General features: G+C 40.3%; 1 protein-coding gene across 2 annotated transcripts in view; it reads right to left on the reverse strand.

Annotated features, from left to right (window-relative positions):
- LYRM4 (LYR motif containing 4) overlaps positions 1 to 16,491 on the reverse strand; it is a 166,887-nt gene extending 150,396 nt beyond the window's left edge. For both annotated transcript variants that reach the window (XM_028513999.2, XM_036026520.1), the window contains exon 1: positions 16,104 to 16,491. In XM_028513999.2, the coding sequence (XP_028369800.1) occupies positions 16,104 to 16,189 (86 nt within the window). In that variant the 5' untranslated portion in view covers positions 16,190 to 16,491. The remainder of the gene's footprint in view (positions 1 to 16,103) is intronic.
- Between the last annotated feature and the right edge of the window lie 294 nt (positions 16,492 to 16,785).

Raw genomic sequence — 16,785 nt, forward strand, 5'->3', positions numbered from 1 at the left:
TTTAATTCCAAGAGCAGTAGCTTCCTCATTTGCAAAATGGGGGAGATTAAAAGTACCTGCTTCACAGAGTTTTTATGATTAAATGAGCCAATGAAAGGAAAAGTCCTAACATATCTGGCCTATGGGAGATGCTAAAGTAAAAAAAAAAAAGCGATTATTATTATTACTGTTATTTGTTAAATGGAGTCTTAATACCTATTTCGTAGTGATTTATCTTAAATTAGGTATTGTATATTAAAGTATATAATATATAGTTGTTCATAAACAGCATGTGACCAATGTTAATTTACTCCAGAGCCTCCCTTTCTTCTCTCTCCCCCAAACACGGGGGGATCTTTGTGAGTGTGGAACACATATCCCTAAAGCAGTAAACAGCCTCTGTGTCAAGGACAGATTTTATTAACATTATGATAGTTTTCATCACAATTTGAATGAAGCCAATTCTCCAATATTTTTGATGCCTGGAATGAAAGTAATTTAGACTCAGCAGAGTGCAGAATTTATTATAACAAAGGTATCTGTGAGACCACTACCTCCAGTGGATTTAGTAATAAAAAGTATTAGAAGACTTTTGTTGTAACACAATCTTACTAGAAGGAAAACTCCATAAATGAAACTCTGATAAATTTGTACATCAGGGCCTAGCACAGTGCCTGGTATATAGCCCAATAAATATCTGTCAACTGAATATGGCTCACAGGCATATGTTATATATCAATGTCTTTGTCAAAAAGTCACTGTCTACAGGATCAAAGAGAGGAAATAGGCACTGGAGACAACTGGCAGCCATTATATTGGTGGTGGCAACGGACACACTATAGAATAATGGTGTATGACACTGGTCTGACTTGGGATACAGGTTTCCCCTGCTATTCAAGTGTGGAGCATTCCTATGAAACCTCTCATAAGCTGAAATGTCATAAAGCAAATAAGTAATTATTATAAACTTATGGGGAAAAGATCTTGAGCATTCCCAGACCCAAAGTTCAAAGTATGCTCAAGGTCTTTATTTCATTTATCATGTTTGAAATGCTTAATTACATCCAGCTTTATCCTAAGTGTAACACCCTTACAAGATTTCAGGGTTTTCTGATACCTTAGGACACACCTTGCTAACAGATGCACAAAGTTAATTGAGATAAAACCCAGATGCTCAGAGACACAGTTCAAAGCTCTGGAGGTGCCACTCCCACTGTTCAGGATCCACACTGCCTTTCTAAAGGCTGTTCTAACACAAATGCTGAACACTATTTTTGCTTCCCCCCTTTTCTTTTTGTAAAGTGAAAATTCTCTTCAATTTCTCTGGCCAGTGAAAACAGGTACCAATGTAGTTCTTTAGTAACAGCAAAGTGGCATAATGTGAACTTTCGAGAAGCAGGGGATACCTATATTGGAGATTCTAATAGAGCCCTTCATCTTTAGCAAAGTCATAAAATAAGGTTATTTAACTTCAAATAAAACAAACACAAATACTCCCAACCATATTCCCACTATCCTAATTTATAAGAGCATTACAGATTACAAAGCAATTACATGCAAATTCTCTCCTTAAAAAATTTTCTGGCTTGCTTGTCCCTACTATAGATAAAGCCAGTGGGTGATTAAAAAACATGAATATGACAGGATTTCTATTCTTAAAATACTCATAATATAGTAGGGACCAGCAAACCCTTCAAGGGAAAACTTGGCTTAGTTTGTCTGTCTATCTGATCTGCCCACACTTGACTACTGTGGGACACCTGGTCACTGGGACACTGAGGCAGACATTCAGGACCAGAGATCTGTGTGACTATGCAGAATGCTGGTTTCTCCTCCACTGTCCACAGTTCTCATTCTCTTGTATGTGTTATAGACTTAGGGAACAGAAAAGAAATCAACCAGATTCTTTTTTCTTAGGTTCCAATATTCTGAACAATCGTGTCTTCAGGCTGGCAAGTGAAAATACCAAGGAACTACAAAACGAAAACAGGCTACACTGAAAGGTAATAACTCTTTCCTCCATTCTGAAAAAAGAGAAATGTGGAGGACACAGTAAAAGTAAACATTGTATTCCCTCCTATTCCCCAAGGTTAGAAGGATGCAGGGAAACAATCCCCTGGGGTAATTACATGCCTGAAATGTATTAAGTTTTTCAAGTGACTGTGGATTAAGTTAATTACTATGGAAATAATACTATTTCCAGTAGATGATTGTACATGTTAGTAGTACCAGTTATAAAAATAGTAGTGTTTTTTGCATTTTGCTTATTTTTAATTAATTAACGGAAAGAGGCTTATTTTTCTCTACATTACCTTATGCACTACTTCTTCTGACATCTGAAAATTCTTTTCAGTAAAAGAAATATGTGAAAAGGAAGAAAGAAAAATTAGGGCCCAGACAGTCCCTAAACATGGTCACCCCTGGTATTATACCAAAAGCTTTTCACTTACACTTGTTAATAAGTGGTTACCAATATACAGAGCACTCACTCATGCAACATTTCTTATGCTTTTATAGTGTATTATCACTGACAGAACAAAATTGGTTCAAACATGGTGCCTACTGACTGGGGATGACAATCTAGTAAAAAAGGGGCAAGAGTGATGGGAGAATTGACATGGCAGGACAATACACAGGGCACCTGGAAAACAAGGGAAGGGCCACAATAAATATAATCCATAAATTTACCCCATGCTGGTGCACCCACTCTTGCCTGGCTTGGTGCTAGGGTGATCGTGGTGTATAAAAACACACACCATTCTTGACCTCATAGAGCCTCCAGTCAGATTAGTGGAGTTGGTTTATTAGTTGAATTTTGAAAGACAATTAGGAATTTGCTGTATAAAGGGAGGAAAGTGTGTTTCAGACAAAGGAATTAATATGTGACCACATGAAGGCCTAAAACCATGTGGCACCATTGGAAAATGGGAGGTTGATCTGGCTGAAGTGAAAGATAGATGGGAAGAGAAGAGGCATAACAAGAACAATGGCATGGAAGCTAAGAAGGAATTTTATTTCAAAAGCCATGGAGAGCCTCTCATGTATTTTTTCTAATCCTCACAGGATGACATTTTTTCCCCTCTGCTTTTAGAAAGAGAAGAAGGGGTGGGGGCAAGGGGAGAGAGAAAGAAAGAGAGAGAAAGAGAGACAGACAGACTTTGGTTGTCTCTCATAGGCTCCCTGACCAGTCACTGAACCTACAACCTAGGTCTGTGCCCTGACCAGGAACAGAACCTGCAACCTTTAGGTGAATGGGATGAAGCTCCAACCAATTGAGCTGCACCGGCCAAGGTGAGTCTCTGATGCATTTAAGCAAGGGGAGCAGAGTGGCTGGGTGAGAGCACACACATTGTGATGTCAAAGTCTTGGGGTCAAGTATTGGCTCTGTTCCATACAAAGATTTCGAATTGTACTTCTCCACAGAAATCACCCACACTTAGCCCAGTGCGCAGTTTAGTAAGTCAGCTACCTGCATTTTAGAAGCTTTATGGTGAGAACATGGTATGGAGAGGACTGGCAGGAGATCTCAGAAACAACTACCTGGGAGAGGGGTATCAGTGGTCTGGGAGGGGTGTGGGGGACATGGGTGAAGAGATGAGAGGATTAAGAAGTACAAATAAGTAATTACAGAACAGCCAGGGGGATGTAAAGTACAGTATAGGAAATGGAGTAGCTAAAGAACTTACATGCATGACCCATGAACATAAATAATGGTGGGGGTACTGCATGAGGGAGTGGGGGGTGCTGGGCAGAGGAAGGCAAAGGGGGAAAATCAGGACAACTGTAAATAGATAGCATAATCAATAAAATATATTAAAAAAAAAGAACCCATGGATTGTAATAAAATTACAAGGAAATTACAAAGAGGGAAAAGAGGAAGGACCACCCACAGAAACCTGGGGATTATGGATATACCTTTAGGTATACTGTTATAGTCTCTCTTTCAGAGGCAGGGGAGGAGACCTGCCTAAACCAGACCGAACACTGCAGTCAGGATTCTGGGGCCTAGAGTGGGCAGAGCCTGTGAGCAACATCCCTTCCAGAAGGCTGCCTGACCAGAGTCTGCTCTAATATAGTCATATACCCATCATGAAATTCCTTTCATTAGAGTTTCAAGTTTCAGGCTAAAGCATTAAATTGCCAACTTAAGCTGTGCTTATTACTTCAAAATCTTCACAAGTTTAGCGGTCTACTGCGGTGGTGGGATCTTTCCATCCTTAGTCTAATAAGGATAGGAGAAGAATGCTAACCTCTAGTACACAGTGAGTGCTCAATAGAGACTATGTCGAATGAATGAATATGAGACAAGTGAACCAGGATAAAGGATCAATGGCTTTTTCTGACGCCAGTCTGGATGCAGTGAATAATTTCCTCAATTAATTTAGCTTTGTGTTTAGTAGCAGGAAAGGGGAATTTTAGATAAGAGATGCTTCTGCTCATAGAAATGATTTCTGGTTAAAACAATATCATTCTTAGGGATGAAAATTGAAAAGGGATAATTATATAGGGAAAATATTTATATTTATTCTCAAAATGTGGGCAGGCAGAAAGAAATGTGTGAAGACATTAAATGAATAATTGTGTTATAGAGTAATATTTGTAATTATAATGAATTGATGAGTAATTTTAAATAAACTAGGTCAAGGAGAAATACTACACCTACTTTTAAAATTGCCCTAGGCACAAAAGAATACGTCTAAGGTGAACAGATGCATTACTGACTACTAATGGGGGTTGCAGCCATCTATTAAAACAATTACTCTGAGAATAGACACGTTCAATTAACTGAACACTTATGAACACTAACTAGCAAATTAACATTAATATAAGAAAGGTACATAACTAGAGAAAGAAACGTGAGATAAGCATATGAAGACTACTGCAGATTATATTAACCCCTAGGGCCAAAGAGTGCTCTAAAATTGTGCCTGAAATGTTCAGATGCTCTTCTGAGGCTACATCACTGCACACAGAGGTGCTCACAGAAAATGTCTTCTTTGGCCCTGACCTGTGTAGCTCAGTTAGCTGGGCGTTGTCCCACAAAGTGAAAGGTCACCAGTTTTATTCCTGGTCAGGTCAGGGCACATGCCTTGGTTGTGGGTTCAGTCCCTGGTTGGGCCACGTGTAAGAGGCAACAGATCGGTTTCTCTCATACATTGATGTTTTTTTTTCCCTTTATTTTCCCCTCCCTTTGCCTCTCTCTAAAAATAAATAAATAAAATCTTAAAAAATAATAAAGAAAATGTCTTTGTACTAAGTTGGCACTGTCCCTGATATGTGATTTTTCATTTGGAACACTCCCCTGCACCCTTTCTAATTATATTCTGCTAAATTTGAGCCATTCTCTCTACTCCAGCATATTCAATCGATCACCAAGACCAGCTAATTCTATTTCTCAATTTAGTTCTCCATTACTATCACCATTACTTCAGTCAGGACTTCATCATCTTTTGACTGAACTAAACTAATGCAATTATCTCTTGACTGGCCTCCAGTCTTGAGTGTCTTTCTTTTTTTGGAGGGGGGGGTGATCTAACTAAAAGCTAGAGCACCCTGAATGGCTCTGCACTGCCTAGGAACATGTGCCAGCATCTTGGCATGGCATACAAAGCTCTCTGTCATCTCTGTACTCTTATCTTCTGCCACTATCTGTCACCATAGACACCAAACTACCAAAACTGCTGGCAGTTCCTTATACCCAACAACTACAACAACTACTGTTTTTTTTTTTTTTTTATCTGTTCCCTCTGCTTCTGCCTTCCTTCAGTAGCAAAACTCTGATTCTTTATAGCTCAGGCCAGCCACCATTGCTTTCTTGGACTCAATCCCCTTCCAGGGTAAGATCTGTTACCCTTTCTATTTGTTCCTACAATGTGCTGTTCAATTCTGTCAGTACATTGCCACCACAGTGTTACAAAATACTTATTTATTCGATATTTATGTATTTCTCAGTGAGTGTATTACTTTATGCACTGAACTGGAAACCCCTCTTGGGCAAAGGTCATATTCTACTTATCTCTGTATTTCTAGCATGGAGTGAAGTGTTTGGCACATGGCAGGTACTCAACAATGTGCTCAATAAGAGCGGATACCAACCTCATCATATCAAAAATATATATTACAGTGATAGTGTTCTTTGGATTGCTAATACTTGGCATAGAATGTGGTTTGACAAGTTTAACTGAGTTGGTTAAATGACTGCTAGCTACCGCTAATTTAAAAAATTTGGCAGTTGGACTAACTGGTATTAGATAACTATGTAGCTACTAATTTACTTGTATCAACTGAAATACAGAAGTAATTTTGGAGTATCTACTGTGTGCCAAATATTCTACCAGAAAGTTCTGTAACTTTAGAATTGTCAATCTATAGATGACATACCGGGGAGTAAATGATTTATACCTAGGTTACAGAGCCAGTAGCTAGTTAACTTCAAATCTGAACTAAGGTTTCTTTAAAAAAATTTTTATTATTTTTACCCTTACCTGAGGACATGCTTATTGATTTTTAGAGAGTGAAGGGAGGGAGGGAGAAAGGGAGAAAAACATCGATGTGAGAAACATTGATTGGTTGCATCTTGAACGTGCCCAAACTGGGGACCAGACCCACAATCTGGGTATGTGCCCTGACCAGGAATCCAACACAAGACCTTTCAGTTTATGGGATGACGCTTTAATCAACCGAGCCACCCCGGCCAGGGCCTGAACTAAGGTTTCTTAATTAAAATGCCAGAGATCTTTCTAAATCATGATTATCTTTCTCATGATTCTCATTCATAATACTGAAAACAATAGAAATAAGGGGGGAAAAAGGAGGATGTTTTAGCATGACGTCACTGAGACTTGGTCATAAAAGATAATTTCTGTGAGCTTTTTTAAAATAAAAATTTAAAAAGATTTTATTTATTTATTTTTAGACAGGGGAAGGGAGGGAGAAAGAGAGGGAGAGAAACATCAGTGTGTGGTTGCCCACCCCCCACACCCCGGAGGACTGGTCTGTAACCCAGGCCTGTGCCCTGACTGGGAATCCAACTGGCAACCCTTTGGTTCACAGGCCAGCACTCAATCCACTGGGCCACACCAGCCAGGGCAGGGCAGCTTTTTAAAAAAAAAAATCTGAGTTAAAAAACTATTATACTTTCAAATACAATTCCAATAAAGAGTGGTTATGAAGCCACACAGATAATCAAGATGTCATGATGATACATTATTAAGTCAAAACTGACAATTTTAAATCTGCTTCTTAAAGCAGGGGTGGTAGAGACCAACTAAAGAAGGCATTGTATTTACAAACCCAGACAAAAGCCAGGAGAACCCACTGGGTTAATTTAGCTGAATCTTGCTAAATCTAGACATTCACAGCTTGGTTTTATTTAGTAATTAAATGTATCCAGTTTTATTACTTAATTTGATTTCTGAAGGTCAGAATTTTCCTAAATTGGCTAGGCATCAGTTAACTGATAAAATAAATGCTAAGACATGTAAAAATATAATACTTGACCCCTTTCCTGACAGATAGTAGGATTCAGGGTCAGGAAGGGGTTCACAAAAGAGCAGTAATAGGATACGACTTAACATAACAAAGCATGCGTATGACTACTGTCGTGAGTCATCAAGAGGCAGTCAATTTTCTATGATGCTCATTACAGTAATTTTCAAATAGAATGTTCTGTAAGTGCACTGTGCATTAAGAGGAAAATAGTTACCCTACTGCAACATGGAATAATTTAAAGATACTTTAAGAAAGACCAATATACTTATAACTGAATTTGGTAGTAACTTTACTCTCCACTTTCTTATATTCGCTGCATTTATTTTCTCTTTGCTCTGATTCTCTCATTTCAGCAACCCAGGCATGTGCCCTGACTGGGAATCGAACCGGCGCCCCTTTAGTTTGCAGGCTGGCACTCAATCCACTGAGCCACACCAGTTAGGGCTTATTTTTTAATTATAACAATTATTTCATTTTATTGTATTTTATTTTATGTATTCTTGTAAGTTTTTAAAATGCCTTAGGGACCAAGGTAAAATATAAATAAATAGAGTAAGGGCAAATTGAAAATTCAGAGAAAATAAACTCAATAAATCAGCAAAGACACACTGCTTTAATAATAATAATTATTATTACTTTAAATCCTCACCTGAGGATATGCTCATTGATTTTAGAGAGAAAAGGAGGCAGAGCGGGAGAGAGAGAGAAACATCTTTCCGAGAGGGAAACATTGACTGGTTGCCTTTCATAGACTCCCAGACTGGGGATAGAACCTGCAACCAGGTATGTGCCCTGACTGGGGATGAAATCTGCAACCTTTTGGTGCATGGAACCAAACTCCGAACAACTGAGCCACTTGGCCAGGGCTCTAATTATTTAACACTTCCCTCTATTGTCAAGGGTAAAAAATGTTATTTCCACCCAACAAATTTACAATGCTGAATATCTTAAATGTTTTCTTCTCTAAGTTAACTCTACATTTTTTACTTATTTTTCAAAACCATTATTTTTCAATATGACAAGTTAGTAACCAATTTTTTGAAATTTTGAGCATATTTACTGATAATGAATAATCCATCTTTCAAAAGTCTGAGCAACTGTTTTCCTTTGACACAAATTGCTTCTAGTTGCTGTGGGACTAGGTAGGAAGGGACCAGGTGACAGCAGTTCTAAGAGTGCCACAGGCTATATATAAGCTCAGTAGAGTAAATTCAGAAAAACTTAAGACACAATTTGAGAAGAACTTAGAAAATTAACAGTAGTCTTTTTCTCTTATATTCCTCTTCTTCTTTGTGTTCTTGTATAGCCTGCAATAACAAAGTTAAAGAAAAGCAGTTTTCACGGAGAGGTACGATCTGTTCAACGTTTTATGGTGAGCAAAACTCTTATTTGGCTGCCAATAACAGAATTTTATGGCTTCTTTGATTCCTTATAACATATGCAGGCATTTCAAGGCTTAAAAAGGGGGAGAAGTTTTTACTGGTTGTGGGAGTGGGAAATGCCTAATCATCTTGTTAACAATACCTGGGAACAAAATGCAACATTTTATGCTCAGCAACCTATAGCTGTCCCAGGTGATATGTAGCTTAAATTGAGTCAAGGTATAAAAGATGGAAAAGAACGTGAAGATGGGAATTTCAACACATCCATAACTTCTCGTTAAGGCAGGTTTTAGTTTCAGAATGAAGTGAAGACTTTCTCAGCGAGGAGTTTGAAGTTACATTTATTAAAGTGAAGAACATATTTGAGGATTTTAAGTTACTAAATGAGAGGAGATGTATAAAGTTAAAACTAATGTAGAGATTAGCCCTGAATAGTGTGGCTCAGTGGATTGAGCACCAGCCTGAGAACCGAAAGGTCACAGGTTCGATTCCCAGCCAGAGCACATGCCTGGGTTACAGGACAGGTCCCCAGTGGAGGGGGCCATACAAGAGGCAACCACACATTGATGTTTCCCTCTCTATTTCTTTCTCCCTTCCCCTCTCTCTAAAAGTAAGTAAATAAAATCTTTAAAAACATATTAAAAATAAAAAACTGATGTGGAAATGAGTACTAGAGAACTAAAACAATTTCAATGCCACTCTTGTCATTGATGTTTTTTGAAAGAAGAAAAATGATTATTCTTTATAAAAATGTTACTTATGTTAATAAGCAATGGGTTTATTAATTCATTTAAAAATTGTTTTTTTTTTTTTTTTAAGCTGGACTTCCGGCCAAGATGGAGGCATAGGTAGATACACTTTGCCTCCAAACACAACCAAAAGAAGGACAACAACAAACTTAAAAACAAAAAATAACCAGACCTGCCAGAAAATTCAACTGCATGGAAGTTCCACAACCAAGGAGTTAAAGAAATATTCATCCAGACTGGTAGGAGGGGTGGAGATAGGCAGCTGGGGTGGAGAGGACTCGAGGCAAAGAGGCAGCCAGAGGACGGGGATGGGAAAGACAGCAGCTGGCTGAGTGGGCAATCCCACATTTGTGTGCAGGTAAATCAGGAGGAACAACAGGGGAGCAAGACAGACAGTGTAACCCAGGGTTCCAGTGCTGGGAAATAAAGCCTCAAAACCTCTGACTGAAAAAAAAACCTCTGGGGGTTGTAGCAGTGGGAGAAACTCCTGGCCTCATGGGAGAGTTCATTAGAGAGACCCACAGGGTCCTAAAATGTACACAAACCCACCTACCTGGGAATCAGCACCAGAAGGGCACAACTTGCTTGTGGGTAGTGGAGGAAGTGACTGAAAGCTGGCCAAGAGCTGAGCAAGTGACATTGTTCCCTCTTAGACACCTTCCCAACATAGAGTAACATAACACAGTGACCTGGGTTGCCCCTCCCTGGTGAATAACTAAGGCTCTGCACCTTACTATGTAATAGGTGCAATGAGACAAAAAAAATATGGCCCAAATGAAAGAACTAATCAAAGCTCCAGAAAAAATATAACTAAGCGATGAAGAGATAGCCAACCTAAAAGATGCACAGTTCAAAAACGCTGGTAATCAGGATGTTCACAGAAATGGTTGAGTACGGTTGAAAAATAGAGGAAAAAGGGAAGGCTGTGAAAAGTGAAATAAAGGAAAATGTACAGGGAACTAAGAGTGAAGGGAAGGAAACTGGGACTCACATAAATGGTTTGGAGCAGAAGGAAGAAATAAACATTCAACCAGAACAAAATGAAGAAACAAGAATGCAAAAAAATGAGGAGAGGCTTAGGAATATCCAGGACAACTTAAAACATTCCAACATCCAAATCATAGGGGTGCCAGGAGGAGAAGAGGAAGGGTAAGAAATTAAAAACTTATTTGGACAAATAATGAAGAACTTCCCCAATCTGCCAAAGGAAATAGACTTCCAGGAAGTCCAGAAAGCTTAGAGTCCTGGAGAAGGTGGTCCCAAGGAAGCACACACCAAGGCACATCATAATTACATCACTCAAGATTAAAGATAAGGAGAGAATTTTAAAAGTAGCAAGAGAAAAGGAGAGAGTTACCTATAAAGGAGTTCCCATAAGACTATCATCTGATTTCTCAAAAGAAACCTTGCAGGCAAGAAGGGGCTGGAAAGAAGTTCAAAGTCATGAAAAGCAAGGACCTACATACAAGATGACTCTCTCCAGCAAAGCTATCATTTAGAATGGAAGGGCAGATGAAGTGTTTCCCAGATAAGGTCAAGTTAAAGGAGTTCATCATAACCAACCCCTTATAATATGAAATATTAAAGGGACTCATCTAAGAAAAAGTGTATATCAAAAATACGAACAGTAAAATGACAACAAACTCACAACTATCAACAACCAAACCTAAAAAAGCAAAAAACAAAAAGTAAGCAAACAACTAGAACAGGAACGGAATCACAGAACTAGCGATCACATGGAGGGTTATCAGCTGGGATGGGAGTTGTGAGAATGGGGGAAAAGGTACAGGGAATAAGAGGCATAAATGGTAGGTACAAAATAGACGAAGGGAGGTTAAGAATAGCATGGTAAATGGAGAAGCCAAAGAACTTGTATGTATGACTCATGGGCATGAATTAAGGTGCGGGATTGATGGTGGGAGGTAGGGTACAAGGTGGAGGGGAATAAAGAGGAGAAAAACATGGGACAACTGTAACAGCATAATGAATAAACTATATTTAAAAAACAGGTGTTTGTAAGAGTTTTAGTTTTTATTTCTAATGTCATAAATATTGATAACTATGTCACATAAAGAAAGCTTTTTGGGGCACCCAGTAACATTCAACAATGTAAAAGAATCCTGAGACTGAGATAGGATAGTAAGAAATTAGGAATTCCTTGCCATGTGGAATGGGGAAACTGAGACAGCTCATTTAAACTGGCCTGATCCAGCACCCTGATTCACCTGCCTCTTTCTCCCTTGCATGACCCACTCATTCCCTTAAGAATCAGGCTCTCATAAGGTCTGATCAGCATCAAATAATCTTAGGAACAAAGCGTTGGGTCTATTGACCACAGAGACAAAGAGTTTTTGTTAAACTAGGGATGACATCTAGCCTCAATTGTGTTTTAGCTCCAGGCCCAGAAAAGCAGCAGACCCAGATTAAGCTAAATCACGGCTGACATCAGGACCAGATGCAATCACATGTGACCCCTTACCCTAGCACTGATGAATCAGTAGAGATCCTGACCCTATATGGTCATTTTGATGAATCAGCATATTAAAGAATACACATAGAAAGTTGATGAGTATTCTCCCATAAAATTACTGCCTTTAGAACAGATAAAAACCCTCAAGACAAAGGGCCCAGTGCTCACACTGTCTCTCTAGAGCACACATCTGCCTTCTTTCTTCAGGTGTATATCTATGCTTTCTCTTTCGTAAGCTCTAAGGGCCCACACAAGACTTGCAACCAGGGGAGCAGCAAGCAGTGGCAGCTTGCCCCCAGTTAACCCCCTGAACCTGTCCCCAAAGGCCCTTCTTTTGCCTCTGTAACTTGTTTCCTGAGTCCACACAGCCCAGCTGGCTCACTTCTTCTGTATCTGTGATTTTCTAAAAGGCCAAGGCAACTCTCTGAGCAGCCCACTAGAATCTTCTCTTCAAGTGTACTTTCACTTTCATGCTAAATAAACTGCCTCTTGTGCTAGAGTTCTTGGTTCTGAATTCCTTCTTTGCTAAACTCAAGAATCAAGGGCCAACATTGCTGGTAACAAGACCAGGAAGTCTGAGGACCTCATTCTTAGATTGTCTGTTCTTGGACTCCATGAGGGGTTCTTCTTTGACTAACACTTTAAAATTTGATGTTTTTGAAAACAGCATACCAAGTCAACCAATCTTCTCATCTTAATCTGGGATTTCTTAATCTTGGCATGATTGACATTTTGGGTCAGATTATTCTTTGTTGTGAGGACTGTCCTGTGCTTAGGAGTATCCTTGGCCACTACTATTAGATGACAGAAGTATCCTCTTACCCCAGTTGTGACAATCAAAAATGTCTCCAGGCATTGTCAAATAAAACTTTTCTGGTTGAGAACTACTGCTCTAAATACTGTTCCTGGAAATTTCACCTAGTAAGATTTTAATTCTGTTTATAACATTCCAAACTGCATACTTGGTGTCGGGCACAATTCTAACTGTCTGACAAGAATTAACTCATTTAAGGCTCACCACTCTATGACATCCTTCTGTACTCACCATGAACCTCTCTGTGCCTCAGCTTAACTGGTAACCTGGATGTCATCCTAGACTCTCCTTGGATTCTCTTCTTTATTCCTGGATCCAATCATTCAAGTCCTAACAATTTCACTTTCTAATTAATCAAATATTTCTTTTTTCTCCATCTTCCACTATTCCTGCCCTCATCAGGGCCCTAATCTTTCCTTAGCACTATTGTAATCATAACCAATTCCCATTTGGTATCCTTGTATTTAGTCCTCAAAATACCTTCCATATTGCTGCTGGAATGATCTACCAAATGTTCAAATGTGGCCATGTCACTTTACAACTTAAAGCTCTTTATTGACTGTTACTGAAGAACAGATTCCAGGTTCCTTAGCATGGCCTCTTGGCCCTTGAAAATGTGACCCTTTCCAATCTCAGTCTTGTTTTTTGTTACCCCTTGAGTCATACTTTACTCTCTAGCATTAGTCTATTGTTTGTCATTATCTGAGCATACTGTGCCACTTCATGCCTTTGATCCAGTGTCATGTTCTGGGAAGCATTCTTGATACTATAATCTGTGCATGCCTGTCATAGCACTTACCACAGTTTGTGAAAATGATTTCTATAAGTGTGTTCCACAGAGGTTTGTTAAAAAAAAAGCCATTGATGGTAGGTGCCTTGCTGAATCCAAACTCTCATCTTTCTATCTTCAGGGTCTGCTATGGCACTGCACAAAGAATTCTTCAGATTGTTTTGAAAGCACTGAAGTAAAAGAATACATAGAAACAAAACCCATTTAGATGGTGTTGGGAGATGTGGAATGAGAAGAATCAGGGAAACCTGTGTTCCAAGGTCATGAATGAACTGAATCTCAAAGGAAGGGGATAAACTCAAGACAAGGATGATTAAAAGCCATTCCAGATAGAAGAGGACAGGTGTGAAGGGCTGTCTTTGAAAGTCATGAGACATAGCCTTAATACAAAAGAAGGGTATATTTTATAACAAGGTTTTTAAAAAATTTATCTTAGGAGATAATATTAGTGGGAATCTCAGGGTTTAGGTCCATGAGTTCAGGAAACAGTACAAAATGATTACCAGATTCCTCTGGATAATATATTTATATGAGGATAATAAATTTAGCTCAAAAGCATTACTGAAAGTATAATTTGAACAATTATTCTCTAAATGTATATTGACTTATATAGTAGTTCACACTGAAACTCATTTTCAATTTTCTGCCTACCAGGTACAGCCTTGAATGACTTTCTCTAGTTTACTGCTGTTGACTTGGCATTTATTCACTTTAGAAATACCTGGTCTTAAATGTCTATTTCACTACCTGGCTCATAAGTAATTTCCAAATGGAATTTTAGAAATGGAAGAGTCCTTAGAGACTATCTACTACATCAGGCTAATTTTAGAAGCAAGAAAATGACAACATTGAGGTTGAGGGACCTGTCTAAGTTTCTATATTCTGAGGGCTTCTACTTGACTTTTCTACCATGTGCTCCCAGATCTTCCCTCTGCTGTCTTTCCAGTGTGTGACCTGTCTGCTGATCCCCAGTTCCTGTTTATTCTCAGCAAATTTAAATGACACAATATCTTCTTTCAAACTGGTGAAAATTATTGATTTCCAAATGTTAATGTGCATATTTTGTGGATTCCTTCAACAAACTTGGTTAACTTCTTGGTGCTACTTGGTTAATTTTACTACTATTTACAAACATTACCTTCCAAAGCCAAAGTCATTAAATAAAACCATGCACTCCCATGAAATGCTTAACTAACTGACCAGGTGGATATAATCTCATCAGTATGATTTAGATGTTAACATATGTTCCTTTTCCTTGCAGGTATCTAAAAATTAGACAGTCACTGCTTGAGAGGTTTAGTGCTCTGTTGGCCAGCTGAGGTTGTAGTAGTCTACCCATCGAAGGGGCTGCGAGCTCATACGGAAGGGAGTGGGGCACTACTTAACCAGGTCTGTTCTAAGGGTAGGCCTTGTTCATTGGAAACCCAATCCACAGGCTGGCTAATCACCAAAAGTGAGACCTGGTATAATGAAATGAGCTGGTCTCATCAGACTCTTGCTTTGGGAATATGTTTTAAATGCAGAGAGAATCAGGTTGTTAATAGAAGACACCAAATCTGAAAGAATGCAGAGAAAAAAGTCCACAAGTAAAGCTGAGACTCCAAAGTGCACAAACGATACAGAGAGTAAAAAATTAAAATAAGGGACTCAGCAAATAGGAGAATGGGGCAGGAAGAGAAGTTGTGCGCTATATTAAGGATGCTAAGAGTTTACACTGTCATTTTCCTGCTGCTAAGATCCTAGTAGCTGGCTCCCCACCTGGTGAGGCCACGATAAACGTTTCAGAGCCTGAGGTTTTCGTGAGACCTTTATAACTTTATTGCTACTTGTGCCTCCTCCTTCCAATTCTCCCACTCCTGCTTCCACCAATGTTTTCGTGAGACCTTTATAACTTTATTGCTACTTGTGCCTCCTCCTTCCAATTCTCTCACTCCTGCTTCCACCAATTATCCCAAGTAGACGGATTTGATTCTTGCAACACATGTAATGAATGGCTAACACATGTAGGGAATTAAAGGAGTGGGAAGAGTAACCGAGCCTTTAGCTTGTGGACCTGTGCTACTGACTGGACACTTCTGTCAACTCTACCAATTCTGTAGGAAGTTCTACGTATACAACGAACTGGTGCTAACTTAAATGCTTGCAGCTTCCACGTCCATCCTTCCTATGGCAGAAACACACCAATAACCACACTACCAGAGCTCAAACCGCGGTATCCAACTTGGGGAGGGGGCGCACAACATTCATCTTTGCCACAATGAAGTGCAAGTCCCCGGCCCTTCCCCGAGAAGTTCCAGAGGACCACGCTCGCCCGCTGGAGTCCACTTATCCAAGATCGCAGGCGTAAGACATGGACTCTCCGCACTCGGAGACATTCCCAGGCAGCCAGCACCCCGGACCTCCCGGCCCCCGCCGCCCGACGGGTCACCTGTAATTGTAGGCGCTGAAATGCTTGCTCTCTCTCAGCATCGCCCGGTACAGATCTAACACTTGCGCGCGGCTGGAGGCTGCCATTTTGGAAAAAAAAATAAATAAATGGGTCCTTTTCGCGGAGGTCCCGCGATTAACCCAATCACAAAGTTTCAGGCTATGCAAAACCACGAACGAAACAAAATGTAGCAGAGTTTCCTCTCGCTAGCAGGTCAGGCCTCAGCCTGGGTCAGCTGCCGCCGCGCCTCGGGCCGCTGCAGACGGAGACCCGCCTCGCTCGCGGCTTGGGGAGGCGGGCTCAGGCGGGCGCAGGCGGGCTTCGGGCAGCTAAGGGGGAGGCGCCCACGAGGAAGGCGGTCGCGCTCGCGTTTTCCCAAGGAGTCTCTGGATTGTAGCAGGCCTGGGGACGGGCTGAGGGTGGGAAACAGTAGGGGTCCAGAGGGGACAGAGCTAGGCAATGGGCGTGGGACCTGGGGGCTTGCTTGTGCACCGCGCAACGCTCCTCCGGAAAGGAGGAGGTTAGAGAGTTGAGCACAGGAGTACTGAGGACGTGCAGCGGGTCAAAGGATTCCTTCGTCGGAACCGTACCGCGTCACGGCGAAGACCTTTGAGTTTCTAAGCACAGCACCCCGTGGCATCCCCGCTGGGCGTGAGGCCCCGTTGTCCGGGTAACTGAATGC

The sequence above is a fragment of the Phyllostomus discolor genome, chromosome 5 (genome assembly GCF_004126475.2).
Source record: "Phyllostomus discolor isolate MPI-MPIP mPhyDis1 chromosome 5, mPhyDis1.pri.v3, whole genome shotgun sequence".
Taxonomy (NCBI): Eukaryota; Metazoa; Chordata; class Mammalia; order Chiroptera; family Phyllostomidae; genus Phyllostomus; species Phyllostomus discolor.